This window comes from Capra hircus, chromosome 14, assembly GCF_001704415.2.
Source record: "Capra hircus breed San Clemente chromosome 14, ASM170441v1, whole genome shotgun sequence".
NCBI classification, from domain to species: domain Eukaryota; kingdom Metazoa; phylum Chordata; class Mammalia; order Artiodactyla; family Bovidae; genus Capra; species Capra hircus.
The window spans coordinates 81,354,938-81,372,717 of record NC_030821.1 but is presented as its reverse complement, the minus strand read 5'-3'; the positions used below and the strand labels follow the sequence as shown (position 1 = coordinate 81,372,717).

General features: G+C 57.1%; 3 protein-coding genes across 6 annotated transcripts; 2 read left to right on the top strand and 1 right to left on the bottom strand.

Annotated features, from left to right (window-relative positions):
* Positions 7,700-10,362, bottom strand: SLC52A2 (solute carrier family 52 member 2). Of its 2 annotated transcripts, XM_018058734.1 has the most exons (6): positions 10,292-10,359; positions 9,875-9,984; positions 9,470-9,662; positions 8,490-9,366; positions 8,272-8,395; positions 7,700-8,167 (listed from the first exon to the last, which is right to left on the bottom strand). In XM_018058734.1, the coding sequence occupies exons 3-6, from the start codon at positions 9,597-9,599 to the stop codon at positions 7,955-7,957; spliced, it is 1,344 nt and encodes a 447-aa protein (XP_017914223.1). In that variant the 5' UTR covers positions 9,600-9,662; positions 9,875-9,984; positions 10,292-10,359; the 3' UTR covers positions 7,700-7,954. The 2 variants fall into 2 exon arrangements, with proteins under 2 accessions (XP_017914223.1, XP_005688839.2); XM_005688782.3 differs by having other exon boundaries at positions 9,875-10,362.
* On the top strand, positions 10,427-13,457 carry FBXL6 (F-box and leucine rich repeat protein 6). 3 transcript variants are annotated; one of them, XM_018058733.1, is made up of 9 exons: positions 10,427-10,874; positions 11,138-11,296; positions 11,459-11,522; positions 11,810-11,941; positions 12,016-12,123; positions 12,210-12,242; positions 12,392-12,623; positions 12,703-12,949; positions 13,212-13,457. In XM_018058733.1, exons 1-9 carry the CDS (start codon positions 10,477-10,479, stop codon positions 13,360-13,362), a joined length of 1,524 nt encoding a protein of 507 aa, XP_017914222.1. In that variant the 5' UTR covers positions 10,427-10,476; the 3' UTR covers positions 13,363-13,457. The 3 variants fall into 3 exon arrangements, with proteins under 3 accessions (XP_017914222.1, XP_017914221.1, XP_017914220.1); XM_018058732.1 differs by having other exon boundaries at positions 12,374-12,623; XM_018058731.1 differs by having other exon boundaries at positions 10,428-10,874; positions 12,210-12,323.
* TMEM249 (transmembrane protein 249) lies at positions 14,511-16,285 on the top strand. The gene is made up of 6 exons (XM_018058113.1): positions 14,511-14,516; positions 14,583-14,735; positions 14,864-15,190; positions 15,296-15,491; positions 15,651-15,736; positions 15,982-16,285. The coding sequence occupies exons 1-6, from the start codon at positions 14,511-14,513 to the stop codon at positions 16,165-16,167; spliced, it is 954 nt and encodes a 317-aa protein (XP_017913602.1). The 3' UTR covers positions 16,168-16,285.

Sequence of the window (17,780 nt, the reverse complement as noted above, 5' to 3'; positions counted from 1 at the left end):
CCTGCGGGAGGGGCGCAGTGCGCACGCTCGTGCCTTCCGACGGGCGGGCGGGGACTACAGGCCACGCCCCCGAGTAGTCCCGCGGCCGCAGTGGAGCAGCGCCCTCTGGCGGCTCCCGGCCCACTAGCTTTAGGGCCAGTACCTGCGCTCCGTCAAAGCACGCGGTCAGGCACCGCTCAGCTCAGTTCAGTCGCTCAGTCATGTGCGTCTTTGCGACCACATGGACTGCAGCACGCCAGGCTTCCCTGTCTATCTCCAACTCCAAGAGCTCGATCAAACTCACGTCCATCGAGTCGGTGATGCCATCAACCATCTCCTCTGTCGTCCCCAGACCCTGCTGCTGGGGTCTTTTCCGACCCCCAGTGGAAGCTGAGGCTTGGGGAGGTCAGGTCACCTGTTCCCCCAGGAGTTCACAGCAAGGGCGGAAGCTGGGAAGGAGAAGAGACCCCACTAGGGAGTCAGCGTGGACAGCTGGAGTTGAACCCAGGGTGGGGACTTCCAAGCGATAGATTAGGGAGACTAATTGCTCAAGCCTCGCTTTTCTTGCTGCAATATGAGGTCCTGGCTCTCAAGTTAAGGATGCTAAGATACCACGCAGGCCACCTTAAGTTTGCTCTCAGTTCAGTTCAGTTCAGTCGCTCAGTCGTGTCCGACTCTTTGCAACCCTATGAATCGCAGCACGCCAGGCCTCCCTGTTGGTCACCATCTCCCGGAGTTCACTCAGACTCACGTCCATCGAGTCCGTGATGCCTAGAAGTTATTATGAAACTCTCAGATTGGACTTTCAAAGGCCTCCATTATTTGTTATCCCAGGTGAGAAACATAATGTATATTTTACCAGCGAATTTCTGTTTGTGAGCCTGCTAGGAAGAGGCCTTCCTGACTGCCTATAAGGCATGGAGTGCGAAACCCTGGGAGTGTTCTGGAAGCATTCGCTCCAGAAGGTCGACCCACGTTCCCTAGAAGTGACTCACGCCTGTCAATGAACTACCCTCTTGGTGTGGCCATTTACAAGGCCTCTTGCACACAGCAAATTTCTCCAATTCTGTCTTGGTAAAAAGGAAGATAGACTCTAACTGAACTTGTGCATACATATCTATGCTGCTGCGAAGAGTAAGGCTCAGTAAAAGTCTCAGTGTCAGAATCAGGGAGGTGAGTTGGTGAGTTGGTGAGAAGCAAGTGTTATGTATCGATTGATTCCATTTTTTGGCTGAGTCGGGTCTTCATTGCAGCCGGAGGGTTTCCATTGCCCTGTGGCATGTGGGATCTTAGTTCCCCAGCCAGGGATTGAACCTGCGCCCCTTGCTTGGAAGCACAGTGTTAACCACTGGACCATCAGGGAAGGCTCTGCTAGTATAACTTTGTAGTAAGTTTTGTAACTGGGAAGTGTGAGAGATTCCTGGATTCCTGCAACTTTATTCTTTTTTTTTTTTAGCACTTTTAAAATGTTATTGCGTCTATATATATGAAATATATGACTACGTATTTTTACATTATCTTGTAAATCCCGACCAAGGGATCGAGCCCCAGTCTCCTACATTGCAGGCATATTCTTTACTATCTGAGCCACCAGGGAAGCCCATATATATATACATACATACATATATAAATGCTTTTGAAATAAAATGCTTTTTTTCCTTCTAGGTTTATTGAGATGTAACTGATGCTGCACTGTGTAAGTTTAAGGTGTGCAGCATGATTAGACTCACATCCATCATGAAATGGTCACTACAATACATTCACTGAACATCTTGTATAAACACAAAATAAAAGATAAACAAATTTTTTCCGTATGTTGCGGTCTCTTAGGATTTACTCTGACAAACTTTCATATGTAACATTCAGCAGTTAATTAATCATGCTGTACATTACATCCCTAGTATTAATACTTACCTATTTTTGGCTGTGCCACTTGGCATGCATGCATGTTAAGTCACTTCACTTGTGTCTAACTCTTTGCGACCCTATGGACTATAGCCCACCAAGCTCCTCTGTTGATGGGATTCTCCAGGCAAGAATGCTGGAGTGGGTTGCCATGACCTTCTCCAGGGGATCCTCCTGACTCAGGGATCAAACCCATGTCTCTTAGATCTCCTGCATTGGCAGGAGGGTTCTTAACCAGTAGTGCCACCTGGGAAGCCTGCCGCTGGGCATGCAAGATTTTAATTCAGGATCTAACCCATACCCCCTGCAGTCAAGCATGGTGCTCTGACCACTGGACTGCCAGGGAAGTCCCCCTAGTACTTGTCTTATAACTGGAAATTTGTACCTTTTACCCCTCTTAATTCAATTCTGCCTCCCCCCACCCCTTGCTTCTGGTAACCACAAATCAGATCTCTTTTTCTATGAGTTTATTCTCGATGTATAATTGACCTACAACACCAGTAGTTCCAGGTGAACAATGTAGTGATTCAATATTTCTGTACATTATAAAATGATCCCCAGGGTAAGTCTAGTTACCATCCGTCACTGCACAAAGTTACTACTATATTATTGACTATATTCCCCACTGTACATTTCATACCTGTTGACTCACATCCCACATACCTCTCCCCTCTGGCAACTACCTGTTCTCTGCATCTATGAGTCTGTTTCCATATGTTTGTTCACTTGTTATGCTTTTTATTCCACTTATAAGTGAAATCATACAGTATTTGTCTTTCACTGTCTTATTCCACTCAGCAAAATACCCTCTAAGTCCATCCATGTTGTCAAAATGGCAAGATTCCATTCTGTTCTATGGCTAATCGTGCTCAATTGCTCAGCTGTGCCCAACTCCTGTGACCCCCATGGATTGTAGCCCGCCAAGCTCCTCTGTCCATGGGATTTTCCATGCAAAAATACTGGAGTGGAAAAAAAAAAAAGAATACCGGAGTGGGTTGGCATTTCCTACTCCAGAAGATCTTCCCGACCCAGGGATCAAACCTGCGTCTCGTGTTTCCTCCATCAGTAGGTGGGTTCTTTACCACTCTGCTACCAGGGAAGCCGAAGGACAGGGTTCTGTGGCTAATACTCCATTGTGTGTGTGTATATATATATATAATATACGTGGCACATCTTCTTTATCCACTTATCTGTCAATCGGCAATTAGATTGTTTCTGTATCTTGGCTATCGTAAATAATGCTGCAATTAACATAGAGACTCATGTATGTTTTCTAATGAGTGTTTCTTCAGATAAATACTCAGAAGTGAAACTGATAGATCATATAGTAACTCTATTTTTAACTTTTTGAGGCAACTCCATCCTGTCGTCCACAGTGGCTGCACCAGTTTACATCAACACCAGCAGCATACAAGGGTTCACTTTTCTACACACCCTCTCCAACACTTATTTGTTGTCTTGTTGATAATGACCATTCTGATGAGTGTGAGGTTAGATCTCATTGTGGCTTTGATTTTTCTCATGACTGATGATGCTGAGCATCTTTTCATGTGCCTGCTCTCCATATGTATGTCTTCTTTTGTCTATTTTGGTCTTCTGCCCATTTTTAAACTTCTTTGTTTGTTTTACTGAGGTTGCATCATGTGAGTTCTTTGAATGTTTTGGATATTAATCTCTTGTTGGATGTAACCATTGCTAATATCTTTGTCCATTCGGTAGGCTGCTTTTTCATTTTGTTGATAGTTTCCTTTACTGTACAAACACTTTTTAGGTTGATGTAGTCTCATTTGTTTATTTTTACTTTTGTTTCTCTTGCTTGAGGAGACATATTCAAAAAAATTGCCAAGGCCGATGACAATGTTTTCTTCTAAGAGATTAATGGTTTCAGATCTTACATTAAGTCTTTAATCCATTTTTGGTTTATTTTGTATCTGGAATGGGAAAGTACTCCAGTTTGAGTTTTAATATTTGTAGCGTCCAGTCTTCCCAACACCATGTATTGAAGAGGTTTGTCTTTTCCCCTTTGTATATTCTCCTGCATTGGCTGGCAGATTCTTTACCACTATTGCAACCTAGGAAGCCCCTCCCCCCACCTCCTTTGAATATTCTTGTTTCTTTTTCTTGTAGATTAATTGATCCTAAGTGTGCAGGTTTATTTCTGGGCACTCTGTTTCACTGACCTATATGTCTATCTTGATTACTGTAGTTTTGTAGCCAACTATATTCTTTTAAAGATTGTTTTGGGGAATTCCCTGGCGGTCCAGTGGTTAAAACTCAGCACTTTTACTGCCAAAGATCCAGGTTCAATCTCTGGTCAGGGAACTAAGACCCTGCAAGCCATGTGGCATGGTACACACACAAAAAGGATTGTTTTGGCTATTCTGTGTCTCCTGCATTTTGTTTTGTTATGAATATTAGGACTAGGGTTTGTTTGTTTGTTTGTTTCAAAAAAAGCCAGATGGGATTTTGATAGGGATTACTTGAATCTGTAGATCAGTATTGCCAAGTTAACAACAGAAGTCTTCTGATCTATGAATATTTACTCACATTTTTCATTGCTGTCAACATTTTGTAGTTTTCCATGTACAAGTTTAGCATTTCCTTTGTTAAATTCATTTCGAGGTACCTATTTTTTTGATGCTACTGTAAAAAAATGTTCCTTAATTTCACTTTCAGGTCATCGGCTGAACATGTATAAAGATACAACTGATTTCTGTATATTGATGTTGTATTCTGCAAATTTTGGTTGAATTTGTTTTGGGTCCTAACAAGTTCTTTGTGGACTCCTTATGATTTTGTATACATAGAACCATGTCATCTGAGGATAGTTTTACTTCTTTTCCCATCTGGATGCCTTTTCTTTCTTTTTCCTGTGTAACCACCATTGCCAGGACCTGCAGTGCAACGTTGAATAGAGACAGAGAGCAAACACCTTCGTCTGGGGATCTGCCTGCTTCTCCTCTGGACGCCTGAGCGCCCTGGCCTTTGCATCTCTTCACATCCCTCTGACCTAAATCCGTGTGGGATGGGGTGGGCGCTTGGTGGCAGGGGGACATGGGTAGCAGGACGCCTGGGAGGGGTCAGGTAGGGGCTCTCTTGCAATCTGCTTTCTAACAAGCTCCGTTCTCCTGCCACACTTGCAAAAGGAGAGGAAACATGAAAACAGAAACCTCCTCCAGGGCTTTGTCTGGATAGTCCAGCTGAAGAAGGTCCTGCCTCCTTCCCCGCCTGGCCTGGCTCAAGGTGTTCTGAGAGGGTCCAACCTCCAGGAAACTCTCCTTTCCAGTGTGGAAGTGGTCAGCAAAGCATCCTGCTCAGGAGCTGGTGGGGGAGCCTAGGAAAGCCTAGGGCTCTTGATATGGGGAGTACGACGAGAGAGTCTGCAGGGTGTGACTGATCCTCCCCCAGGCACAGAAAGGTCAGCCAGTGCTGGGTGTGCGAACTTCTGGATGGTCCCAGATGCTTCAGAGATGAGAGAGGACCTCACATCTCTCGCAGCTGTGACAGATAGAAGCCAACTCAACTAAAATAAGCACAAAATTGTGGGCTGACATAATTTGTAAGTCCAAGGGGTTTAGCTTCAGGTACAGCTGGATCCAGGCAACTGCAGGATGATGTCAGGGTCTGGCTTTCTCCACCCCTTGCTCTGTTCCCTCTGTGGTGTCTTCACCATCTGGTGTGCACCAAGTAGTTTGGGTAGTTTTTACAACTCTTGGAACAACTGACATGCCCAGTACCAATCTACTGGGTCCTCATTTGCTCCACAGGGCCACCTCTCCTCCCCCATTTCAATTGGTGTGGACACCAAGGCTGGATCAGCTGGGTCACCCACCCAGCCACAGGGTGTGGGCCAGAGGAGTCTGTGATTAATAACCCACTAGAACTACAGTTGCCTCTGAGACCCCTGGAAAGTGCAATGGACAGACTGTCTGGGGTCTCCTTCAAAGTCTGCGACACCCTTTGGGCAGGGCTGGGAGGCCGAGTGGCTGGCCACATGCCATCCAGCTGGAGGCATGGTGCCCGCGTGCAGTCCTGGGGGACACTCTGCTCTGAGGGGCTGGCATGGTGGGCTGCCCCGCTTCTGGGCCTCATCCCCAGGCGGCTGAGAGCGGGAAGGGTGTGCCAAGCGAGTGACTCTCCAGGATTTGGCCCTGCGGCCTTTCCTCCCCTTGTCATCTGGGCCCCAACTTGTTTGCTTCGGAGACACTGGCCGGAACATCCTGGAGACTTCAAAGGGCGGTAGCTTCCTCAAACCCCCTCCAGTTCCCCTGCCCCCCCACCCCACCCGCTTCCTCGGGAGATCATGCACGTTCCACGCAGCCTGGCACACCTGGCAGACACACAGGCAGATAGAGGCTCCCTGGACTCCCAACGCGAGGGGAGAGGGGCAGGAAGGAACTGGGAGCCATCCCAGGGTGGGCAAGGGAGGGACAAGGGCAGTGTCAGGGGGTGTGGGGAGAGATACACCACCCATTTCATGCCCTCAGCCTCTGCTCGCTGCAACCAAAGGCAATGTCCCTAACTCACAGCTGCCTGTCACCTTGCTTCCCAAATGCAAGAGGCAAGTCAAGCTACTGCTGCCCCCTCCCCAGTCCCGTCAGGTCAGGTGTCCTGGCGGTTAGCTCCACTAGGGCCCGTCTTCAGGGCTGGGCTGTCTGAGCCCCGTGGGAGCGTGGCCCAGCTGAATGCTTGTTGGAGGGTCGAGGCCTGGAAATCCTTCCCTCCCACCAGGAAGTTCCTCCTGCTCAGCTGGTCCGGCCAAGGCCGGGGCGGAAGGCCTTGAGAAGCCCACGTGCTCCCCGAGTCAAGGACAGCTGGCCTCTGAAGTTAAGAAAGGGCATCCGGAGGGGGCTGGATGGCAAGGCAGGCACCACTGCCCCGAGTCCACACCCTGGGCCTCAGGGCCCCCTGTGAAAGCAGGTGCCTGGTCTGTGAGAACAGGGTCTCCATACCAGGCCGGTCCCACTGGACCACAGCTCAGGGCCCCACTGGGAGCCTGTCCTCCACAGGCCTCTCTCTGCTCCCCACCTGCCCAGGAGGCACAGAGGAGACAGTGGAAGCCCAGGCCCAGCCCCCCCTCCCAGCCCCTCCCGGCTTGGGGCTCTCTGTAGGCTGCGGCAGCCCTGAGTGGGGGAGCCTGCAAGTCCAGGACAGCCTGGCTCCCTACAGACACCAACAAGCAGAGGTCCGGACCACCGTCGTGTGTGGGTTGTACAAAGCCATCTGCCAGCAGCCCAGAAAGAAGGCAGCCGCGGTCATGTCCACCTGAATAACAGCTTGGGGCTTGGCAGCTTTGATCACAGGAGCTAAAAATGGGACGGGTGGCTTGAGGGAAGGGGTCACAGCCTTGGGCAGAGGGATCCCGAGACTGGCTAGACCCTCACACCCCAATCTTCTGATTCCCGCTCACAGAGCCCTTTCCAAGCAAGGACCGGGCAACAAGCCCCTGGTGTAAATCCCCCCCAGGATCCTCCATAAAGTAGCAGGGAAACGCTGCCACACCTGGGCCACAGACCCAGCAACCAGCAGGCAGCCCATGTGATTGGGCCCTTGTGCCTGGCTGGCCTGGCCCATCACACAACCTCTGGCTGCTGTAATCTGTGTGGATCCTTAGCCCAGACCCCAGGCCCCGGGAGCAGGCCTTCTCTGTCCCTCTGGGCACTTCTCTGTGTTCAGAGGACAGAGTTCCACAAACCCGGGATCTCCAGACACTGCCCCAGGGAGCGGCAGCCCCTCCTGAATAGGTCAGACTACGGCTCCAGATCAAAGGAGGTCTATCTGCACAACAGAAGTTGTTCCCGGGATCGACTCCAACTCATGGAATAAAAATGCTTTATTGTACAAATCCCACACAGATCCCGGGCCAAGTCCGAGTCCCCAGCTGGGCCCTGGCTCTGAGCCTGCCGTGTCCCCCACCTGCCTGCAGTGCCAGGTTCGCCTGTGGAGTGTGCAACTGTCTGTGAGCAGGCCACACGTGAGGCGGGCCTCCCCAGGCAGTGGGCAGGCAGTCTCTGTGGCAGCCGCACCCTGAATACAGGTCGGGGGAGCAGAGTCCCCCCCAACATGAGGCTTAGGGGCCACAGGGGTCCACACAGTCCTTCCCGCTGCGGAACACTTGGTAGATGCTGGTGGGAGGGAACATGGCCACAGCGCCAAGCAGGGAGCCCACCTGGATGGCCACGCCAGCGGCCAGCAACGCCGGCTGGCCCCCACCATGCAGGAGCGAGCTGGCAGCCACCTTCACGTACGAAAACACGCCCAGACACAGAATCCACGACACCACCTGGGAGGGTGAACACAGTAGCAGGCTGAGTGAAGATGCCCTGCTCTAAGGCAAACCCCTCCTGATGGCCACCCTTTTTGTTGCCCTGTCCCCAGACTACTCACCACAAGGACCACCCCTGCGGAGGTGCCCACCAGGGGTGGGCAGGGGCTCAGGACTGCCAGTGCCATCAGGTAGGCCCCAAAGAGCATGCCCAGCAGAGAAAGACTGCCCAGCCCTGCCAGGGACCTGCCAAGGGTGAGTCAAAATTCAGAGCTGGCTGTGCTTGGCCCAGGGCCTCACCCCTAAATCCGACCCCGAGGGGCCTGGGCTCCCTGTGTACCTGCACAGAACAGCCATGGCTAGAAAGCAGGCGAGTGGGTTGGCAGCACTGCCCAGCACCACAGCCAAGTGGTAGGCGAGGCGCCCGTAAGGCAAGCAGGAGTAGCTCTGTACAGCGGGCAGCACGCCGTTGGTCAGAGCATTGGTGACAGCCAGGAGGCCCAGCAGGAAGGCACCGTGGGTGGAGAGTAGCCTGGGGACCACAGGTTCTGGGCTGGGGGTGGCATCTGCCGCCGGGCTGGGGGGTTCCTGCAGGGGCGAGGCCTCTTCTTCTTCCTCCTCCTTCTCCACTCCTGGGGTTCCCACCCGCAGGCCAGGCCCTGGGCCGCCCGTGGGTACAGACGGCGGCAATGGCAACAGCAGCAGGAGACCCTGAAAGGCGGCAGCTGAAATGACCAACAGGGTGGACAAGATCCCAAAGAAGGTGCTGGCAGGAAAACGCTCTGGGAAGTAGACGGGGGGCCCAGGGGTGCCATTGGTGGGGGTTGGTGGGCACTCGAGGCGGCCCACACCCTGCACTAGAGCCAGGATACAGGGCAGCAGAGCGCTGAGGCCTTGGCCCAGAAAGAAAGACCGCAAGAAGGGAGGTGGCAGGCGGCTCAGAAAGGGCAGGAAAGTGACGTTAGAGGCACAGCAGGCCAGTGCCAGCATGAAGGCCAGGGTCAGGAAGGCCACGGAGTGCTCCTGCCCCGCCACTGTGGTCACCTGCCGCCACAGGGGGGCCAGCAGGGCAGTGCCCACCACGCTCAGCGCCTGCACCACCTGGATGGGGACCCGCTCGCCCTTGCCCGGGGCCAGCCGCCTCCACAAGGTCACCACCAGGAGACCCAGGTTCCCCAGAGCCACAAGCACACAGAGGTAGGAGGGGAGATTCCAACCTGCAAGGAAAGAAAGGAGGCAGCTGCGTCAGGGGCAGGATGCCCAGGGAAGGAGAGCAGCTTCAGCGTCAGCACCCCCCAACCCAACCCGGCCCCCACTCACCCTCAGGTAGGTTTTTCACTACCACAGGGAGCTCCACCCAGATACCATTGACTGCAGCCCATGAGCCCATGCCGAAGAGGGCTACCAGCAGGTGGGTCAACACCAGACGGCCCAGCGGGGGTGCTGCCATTCAGGCCAAGGCTGGAGCCTCCAGGACAGGGCAAAGGTCACAGCCAGCTCTTCTTTTCCCCACCTAGGTCCAAAGAAGATGCTTCGGCCCTGGGAACTGAAAACCTGGTCTGGCTGAAGGGAACAGACTCGCATGCAGGATCACGACAGAAAAACACAAAACCGGAGTAAGGAGAGGACCAGGCAGCCAGAGATACTGAGTGGGGTACCAGGGGTGGGGTGTGGGAGGTAGGAGGGGCCAAGCAAACCCGGGACACGACACCAGGATACACATACCCCGCGGGCTGGCAGAGTAGCGGGAAGCGCCGGAGCCAGGGCAGAATGAGTAAAAGAGGGAGGTGACCTTCGGGTCTGAGTGGCCGAGACCGCCGCCACCACACTCGCACCTATGGACACGGAACAAGAACTCCGGGACAGGGCGCCACACACTGCTGCGGCTTCTGCGAGCCACGGGAGAGTCGGAGCCGAGTCGGGGCTAGGGGTGTGACCGCGGCGGGCACCGCCCCGCCCTACGTCGGGGAGCCGCGGAGTGCCGACAGGTGCGCCCAGGTCCCGCGCCTCCCGGTCCTGAACCTGCGCGCTGCCAGGTCCGGCGGCGGTCCGTCGAGCCACACTCTGAGGGCGCCGCCTCCGCCCAGGGCCACTACAGTAGAGCTAAGACGCAGCTGAGCCGTAGTGAGAGCCGCAACTCACCCTCCCGGACTAGGCGAAAGCGCTCTCCCGACCGGCCCCAGCGCCGGAAGCCCCGCCCCGGAAGTTAGGTGCAGAGCCCGAGCGAGGGGCCGGCCCGAGGTCCAGGCCCCGCCCTGGTCACGCCCTTCCGCTGCAGGACTCGCCCCTTCCGTTCCCGGGCGGAATCTGGAGCGCGGCGGGCGGTTATGGCTTCAGGGGCTGCAGGGCGGGCTCGCCGGGCCCGGCGCAGAGTCCGGGTCGTGCACCCGGCCGCGGCGCGGACCCGCTCGGCGGAAGACTGGTGGTGGGATCGACTTGCTCCGAGCGGCTCAGGGTACCACCTGCTGCAGTCAGACAGCATGCTGCTGGTGCTGCCAGGCCCGCGGCCCGCCCGCCCCCGCGCGCACAGGCGCGCCGTCCGCAGAGCTCAGCGGCTGCGGTCCCCAGGGTCCCGTGCGGCCGAGGCCAAACCCAGGACCGCGCCAGCGCCCACGGCGCTGCAGGAGCCCGACCCGGGCTGGGGCTACCGCGTTCCCCTGGAAATCCTGCTGCAAATTTTCGGGTTGCTGGTGGCGGCTGATGGGCCTATACCCTTTCTCGGCAGGTACCCTAGGCCTTTTGCGCGCAGCGCCGTAGCTCAGGCCGACCGAATAGGCACGCAGCGGGGGCCCGAGCGCCCACACACGTGTCCACGGCAGCAGTCTCTCAGGGTCTAGTTGGAAAACCCGGGGCCACACTTTGAACTGACCGCGGCGCTGTGAGAGTTGGGGGGGGGCAGGTCCCTCTTAGGAAACCCCACAGCGGCAGCCAATGAGGGCGAGCGTCGGCCACAGAAGGCCCGGCTCCTCACCAAATCCTTTCTCCCAGGGCTGCGCGCGTGTGCCGCCTCTGGAACGAGGCCGCCTCCCAGCCTGCACTCTGGCACACCCTGACCCTGTCTCCCCCGCTGGCTGGCCGCCCCGCCAAGAGTGGGGCCAAGGCTGAGAAAAAGCTCCTTTCTTCCTTGGAGTGGCTTATGCCCAATAGGTGAGGAATTCCATCTTTTTCTTACTCCCTCACATCACTTTTGTGTTGTGTGAAAGCCCCAGGCCCCTTCTGCATCCCAGCACCAGGGGGAGGGGCGGGGAGAACGCTGGCAGAAGGGAAGCAAGGAAACAGCCTGCAGCTCTGCCTCTGCTGTCGGCCCAGGTTCTCGCAGCTCCAGAGGCTGACTCTCATCCACTGGAAGTCCCAGGTACACCCTGTGCTGAAGGTGAGAGCGCGAGGCTGCCCTACCCACCAGCCATGACACACTGGGGTTGCCCAGTACTTCCAGGAAGTGAGTCAGGTACCGTGGGGGCCCAGTGGTGCCCCATGAGGATGCCTGCTTGGTTTTCTTTTCCTGGCATCTCCAGGAGGGAGGAGTGAGAAGTGGGAGCACCCAGGTAGGCCTGGCATGGCCAGAAAGGAGCTCATTGCTGAGACAGTGAAGTGGCGTTGGCACCAGCCATTGGTCTCTTTCCCTTCTCCAACTCCCACCTGGCCCTCGGTCTTCCACAGCTGGTTAGCGAGTCCTGTCCTCGGCTCACCTTCCTCAAGCTTTCTGACTGTCATGGTGTGACCCCTGACGCTCTGATCATGCTAGCCAAAGCCTGCCCTCAGCTCCACAGCTTGGACATACAGCACTCAATGGTGAGCCCTATGTCCCCAGGAGCCCCAAGGAAGCCTGGGCTGAGGTGGCAGGTACTCCTGTGCTGGGTCCCTAGGTGGAGTCCACGGCTGTGGTAAGCTTTTTGGAGGAAGCTGGACCCCGAATGCAGAAGCTGTGGCTGACCTACAACTCCCAGACAACAGCCATCTTGGGTGCACTGCTGGTAGGTTGGTGACAGCCAGGAGCAGAGCTGGGTGCCAAGCCAGGGACTGCCAGATGCCCGACCTTGTGTTCTCCCCACCTCTGCAGGGCAGCTGCTGCCCACAGCTCCAGGTCCTGGAGGTGAGCACTGGCCTCAACCACAACATCACTCCCCTCCAGCTGCCTGTAGAGGCCCTGCAGAAAGGCTGCCCCCAGCTGCAGGTACCTGACGCCCCACCTCTTGCACCTGTCACCCCCCTCCCCATCTGCAGCCTGGGCCTCGCTCCCAGGTGCTGCGGCTGTTGAACCTGATGTGGCTGCCCAAGCCTTCCGGGCGAGCGATGACTCCTGGCCCAGGTTTCCCCAGCCTTGAGGAGCTCTGCCTTGCTAGCTCCACCTGTAACTTTGTGAGCAACGAGGTCCTGGGCCGCCTGCTCCACGGATCCCCTCACCTGCGCCTGCTGGATCTGCGCGGCTGTGCTCGGATTACGCCTGCTGGCCTGCACGATCTGCCGTGTCAGGGTCAGTGCTTCCTGGGTGGCAGGCGGGATGCAGGGATCCTTGCCCACCCAAAGCTCATGCCCACTTCTCTCACCTCCAGAGCTGGAGCAGCTTCACCTGGGCCTGTATGGCATGTCAGACCGGCTGACGCTAGCCAAGGAAGGCAGCCCTCTGCTCACCCAGAAGTGGTGTCACAGTCTGCGGGAACTGGACTTGAGTGGCCAGGGCTTCAGTGAGAAGGACCTGGAGCAGGCCTTAGCTGCCTTTTCAGGCACCCCTGGGGGCTCCCACCTGGCCTTATGCTCCCTCAACCTCAGGGGCACTCGGGTCACACCGGGCACAGTCAGGTTAGCAACCCACTAGTTCCTTAGAGCCAGTATAGCTTAGCCTCCATCCTGTGTGGCTTGCCAGTTCCAGGGGTCAGAAAAGGGAGCCCATACTGGCCAAGCCCCTGCTTGGGGTTGTCCTTAGGGACACCCAGGGTACTGAGGGTGGGCCTTGATGGATGTAGGGGGCATAGCCAGCTGTGGTGCAAGGGCAGCGAGGGCACCCTAGACTGGCCCAGCCCTGCTGGTGCTTAACCTGCCATGGCCTGCCCTGCTCCCACAGCTCTGTGATAAGCAGCTGCCCAGGTCTGCAGTACCTCAACCTGGAGTCCTGCCGCTGCCTTCCCCGGGGCCTCAAGCGGGCCTACAGGGGCCCAGAGGAAGTCCAATGGTGCCTGGAGCAGCTGCTCACCAGCCTCCCCTCCCCCAGCTAGCCAGCTCCAGGCCCCTCTGCCAGCCAGCCCTGCTCTGCCTCTTTTCCCAGTTTTGGATATTTGAGTGTTTTGTTATAATAAAACCCTTTTTGGAACTCGTTGTGTAGTCTTTGGGATCAGAGTGAGGGGACAGGGGTTGTCCCTGAGGGAACTACTTGGGGGTAGCCCCCTGAGTTTGCCTGTTGCTGTGCCTTGCCAGCTCACTCGTGGACTGAGTGCCTGTGCTTGTGTGGCCCATCCTAGGGCACTAAGGTGAGCTGCCTCATAGTATGTGAGGCTGTCTAGGACAGAGCTGGCAGTGAAGAGAGGGTGACCACGCCCAGTCATGGGCTCCTTGTGGGCACCTGCCTGCTGATTTCTCTCCAACTTAGGCCTAGGGTGTCTCACTGTTAAGGCTGACCTACCTGAGTCAGGGATTAAAAGGCCGGGATGCGGGGTGGGGACTGGAATCCGACTGGGGTGGGGGCGGGGCCGAATCTAGGGGCCAGGCCAGAGATGTGGCCGGATTTGGCGCTGGAATCGCAGGCTGGACCCGCACGTAGGCAGCCCGGGCCCTACGTGGGGCGGGCTGTTCCGGGCCCGAGCCCTGAGGGACCACAGGCTAGGTGGAAGCCCCCAGGGGTGCCTGAAAAGGCAGCTAAGGCCTGCTCCAGGTCCTTCTCACTGAAGCCCTGGCCACTCAAGTCCAGTTCCTGCAGACTGTGACACCACTTCTGGGTGAGCAGAGGGCTGCCTTCCTTGGCTAGCGTCAGCCGGTCTGACATGCCATACAGGCCCAGGTGAAGCTGCTCCAGCTCTGGAGGTGAGAGAAGTGGGCATGAGCTTTGGGTGGGCAAGGATCCCTGCATCCCGCCTGCCCACCTGCCACCCAGGAAGCACTGACCCTGACATGGCACATTGTGCAGGCTGGCAGGAGTGATCCGAGCACGTGATGTGAGCCAGGCTGTATAGGGGGCCTCCAGTGGGGCAGGGGCTAGCCGGGAAGTTCACGCCCACCACAACAGAATGGTCCCTTCTAGAACCCATTGACCAGAGCTTCTAGAACCCGGCGCCGCGCAGCCTAGAACGCCACCTGGTGTCGCTCCCCTGTCTTCTCAGAGCTCCTGCTCCTTCCTGACCGCAGCCCTGGAGGCATTATTCTCCCAGGTATGAGCGTAGCTGTGGGCAGTGGGTAGTGGCAACAGACGAGCTGCCCAGCTGACCATCCGTACCCGACCCAGGCCCCCAAGGGCCGGATCAGCGGACTGCCTACGACCTCTAGCAGTAAGCCCTTCCAGCTCTGGGCCCAAGGACTCTTCTGCACCGAGCGCAGCCTCGCCAGGCGCCTCAAGAACAACAGTTTCTACCCGTTCATGCAGCAGCAGCCCAACGGTGCGCGCGGACCGAAGTTAGGGACCGGGACTCCAACGCTCATGCGGGGGGACTCAGGGCAGGGACCGGAATCAGAGTAGGGAGGGGAGGGGTGGGGCAGGGCCAGAGGGCGAGGCGGGGCTGACTCGAGGGGCGGGCCCAGAGGGCGGGGCGGGGCCGAAGCGGGGGTGGGGCATTGGAGCCCCGGGCCCAGGCCGGGCCTGCTGGGGCCCGATTAGGCGCTGGAACCGCAGGCTGGATCCTATCCGAGGCCCTGGGCCCTACGTGGGGCGGGCTGTTCCGGGCCCGAGCCCTGGCGCTGCCACCTCGGGCAGCAAGCAGGAGCCCGGTGTTCTCACGCGTCCTCGGCGCGCCGCCCCTAGTCTTCGTGCTCGAGTACTACCTGGACACGCTGTGGAAGGGGACGCTGCTCTTCATAGTGTGCATCTTGCTCATCAGCTTCGGTCTCGTGAGCGAGGTCTGGGCTCCCGGGCCCGCCCACACGACCTTCCTACCCCGGGGACCCGGCCCCGCCTCGCCACCAGCCCCGCGGCGGCTCAGGGAGTCCCCGCGGCGCCCGCAGGTGCAGAAGCAGGAGACCTGGGGCTTCCCTGCCTACGGCGTGGGCGTGGGCCTGTGGCTTATGATCTCGTCGCTGCCGCGGCGCCGCCTGGTGCTGAACCACGCGCTTGGCGTGTACCACTTCTCCATCCAGGGCCGCACCGTGTGTCAGGGCCCCATGCACCTGGTCTACGTGCGCCTGGCGCTCAACTCGGACGGTGATGCGAGGGAAGGGCCGCGGACTAGGGCAGGGCGTGCAAGGGACGGGAAGCCACGTGGAGTGGGGAGGGGCGGACACACGCGGGCCCACGCCCCGTCCCCGGAGCCCCGCCTCCGCTCCCCAGAGTCCGGGAGCTGAGCAACTTGCCCCTTTCTAGCCTATCGAAGGTGCTTCTTCCAGCTGGTTCTGTGCGGCCACAAGCTGGAGCCGCTCGTGCTGGTGCAGCTGTCGGAGCGCTATGAGGTGCGTCCGACAGACTCTCTTCTCTCCCTTCTCGGTCCAAGGGGATGCGGACCATTGTTTAGGCTCTTAAGATGGGGACATTTCGCAGGTGAATGGTGCATACAATGGGTGCCTGGCCCGGGCCCTCAAGCTGGTAGCTGGCAGAGAGGGTGCCAGGGCTGACGGTCAGGGCTGGAGGTGCGGTTTGGCAAAGGGAGGGACTAGCAAGAGCTGACCTGACCGCCACTCGCCACCCGCTCACACAGCAAATGGAATACCTGGGCCGGTACATTGCCCGGAAGCTCAACATTAACTACTTTGACTGCCTGGCCACGTCGTACCGGCACGTGGTCCGCCACTGGCCGCTGGGGACCACCTTCAGCCCAGGCATCGTGCTGCGCAAGACCGGTGCCTATGACAAGGGGAACCCTCAGTGGGACCCGGACGTGTGATGCTGCCAGCAGGCACCCACCCTTCTCCCACCTCACGAGGCGTTCTGCCTTCCCCTCCAGTCCCCCGCCTCCACCCCACCACGGGCCTTCTTCTCAATAAAGCGACCTCTTGCTTCAAGCCGGGGGGTTTTCTTTGTGCGAGTTGGGGCTGCCTCTCCAGGATCTTCCCCTCCTGCCCAGCTCACAGGGCCTCAGAAGATCTGGCAGGAAGCAATGGGGAGTTTGGGTTGGAAGATGGTAGTAGTGGGACTGAGCCTGACAAGCAGCCAGGCATCTAGGACATGTGTGGGACACACTGCCTTTCAGGGGTCAGTAGAAGTGCTGACCAATGAGCAGAATCCATGGGTCAGAATCTGATTGGTCCAGGCTGGGCCAGATGCCTTTTCTAGTCCAATCAGAAATGAGACAAGGACACAGCCAAAGGTCAAGCCCTGTGTCTTCTGGTGGACTCTACTCCCCAGAGTTACTGCTGCTGCGCCCTGGGCCAGAGCTCAAGGCCTGCTGGGGGACAGACCCATGGTACCCCTCGAGCATGCTCCTGCCTGACTTGTGGGGCCCCAGTTCCATATTCTCTGAGCGGCGGGTGTTTTTGCTTCCTGGGTGCTGGAGGCTGCTGTGGGAGCAGAGAAGTCACTTTAGTTGCCTGTCAGGGTTTAGCGTCTGTCTACAATGCGGGAGACCTGGGTTCGATCCCTGGATCGGGAAGATCCCCTGGAGAAGGAAATGGCAATCCACTCCAGTATTACTGCTTGGAAAATCCCATGGACAGAGGAGCCTGGTAGGCTATAGTCCATGGGGTCACAAAGAGTCGGACACGACTGAGCAACTTCACACATTCACATGCTCATGACCTTTGTGCTGGTCTGGTCTTTGTGCTTCATGCCAGCTTAGTGTCCCTGGAACCAGGACCACCTGCATAATTTGCAGGGCCCCATGGAAAATGAAAATGCAGAAGTCCTTGTTAAAAAGTTATCAGTTTCCAGATGGCAGCACTAGAGCATTAAAGCAAGCACTGGCTCCCGGACCTCATGTCACATGCTCGTGACACTGGCCCTGCCTGGAACCCTGGCTCAGCGTTGCTCACCTTTTGGCTGCCAGCATCTGTGCCCATCTCTGGAGTGGAGTCCAAAAGCTAGGTGAATGGCATTAGGCAATCCCAGGGAGCAATTGTTGTTCATGGCTCAAGGCTAGGAACCCCTACTTCTCAGGAGGGGTTCTACCAGGAGATGGGCTCAAGAGGTTGGGCAGAACCCAGCTGTGGAGGTACTGGGATAGGTTGGGGGTCAGTGCAGCGAGGGAGGTATGGAGTGTGGAATGTGAGCCAGGGGCTCGGCTGCCTGGATGAGTGCCTGTGACCAAGCCAGGCCTGGGATGGCCAGGCTGTCTGTCAGATGTGGACAGGGGCTAGAAAGGCATGCCAGCTGCCTGGGCTCCCGAAGCTTGGGCTCTGCTCAGTCAGTCAGTGAGACTTTAGGGTGGGCTTTGTTTCCACCCAGTGACCCAAAGCCTCTGCCCACTTGGAGCTGATGACCTAAGGGTGACCCAGGTTGAAGCGCCTACTTCTTTGCTGGCAAAGTGGCTGGAGGAGGGTGGCATTCCTTCAGCTAGGGGAT

Bases quoted from the DNA above. Each gene is read 5' to 3' on its own strand.
- SLC52A2 (XM_005688782.3), bottom strand. From the start codon at position 9,599: ATGGCAGCACCCCCGCTGGGCCGTCTGGTGTTGACCCACCTGCTGGTA. The intron at 9,367-9,469 runs GTGAGTGGGGGC...CTTTCCTTGCAG, and splicing joins AGTGAAAAACCTACCTGAGG to GTTGGAATCTCCCCTCCTAC. The intron at 8,168-8,271 runs GTGAGTAGTCTG...TCACCCTCCCAG, and splicing joins CCGCAGGGGTGGTCCTTGTG to GTGGTGTCGTGGATTCTGTG.
- FBXL6 (XM_018058731.1), top strand. From the start codon at position 10,477: ATGGCTTCAGGGGCTGCAGGGCGGGCTCGCCGGGCCCGGCGCAGAGTC. The intron at 11,942-12,015 runs GTGAGCCCTATG...CTGGGTCCCTAG, and splicing joins TGGACATACAGCACTCAATG to GTGGAGTCCACGGCTGTGGT. The intron at 12,324-12,391 runs GTACCTGACGCC...CCTCGCTCCCAG, and splicing joins AAGGCTGCCCCCAGCTGCAG to GTGCTGCGGCTGTTGAACCT.
- TMEM249 (XM_018058113.1), top strand. The intron at 15,492-15,650 runs GTGATGCGAGGG...GCCCCTTTCTAG, and splicing joins CCTGGCGCTCAACTCGGACG to CCTATCGAAGGTGCTTCTTC. The intron at 15,737-15,981 runs GTGCGTCCGACA...CCGCTCACACAG, and splicing joins AGCTGTCGGAGCGCTATGAG to CAAATGGAATACCTGGGCCG.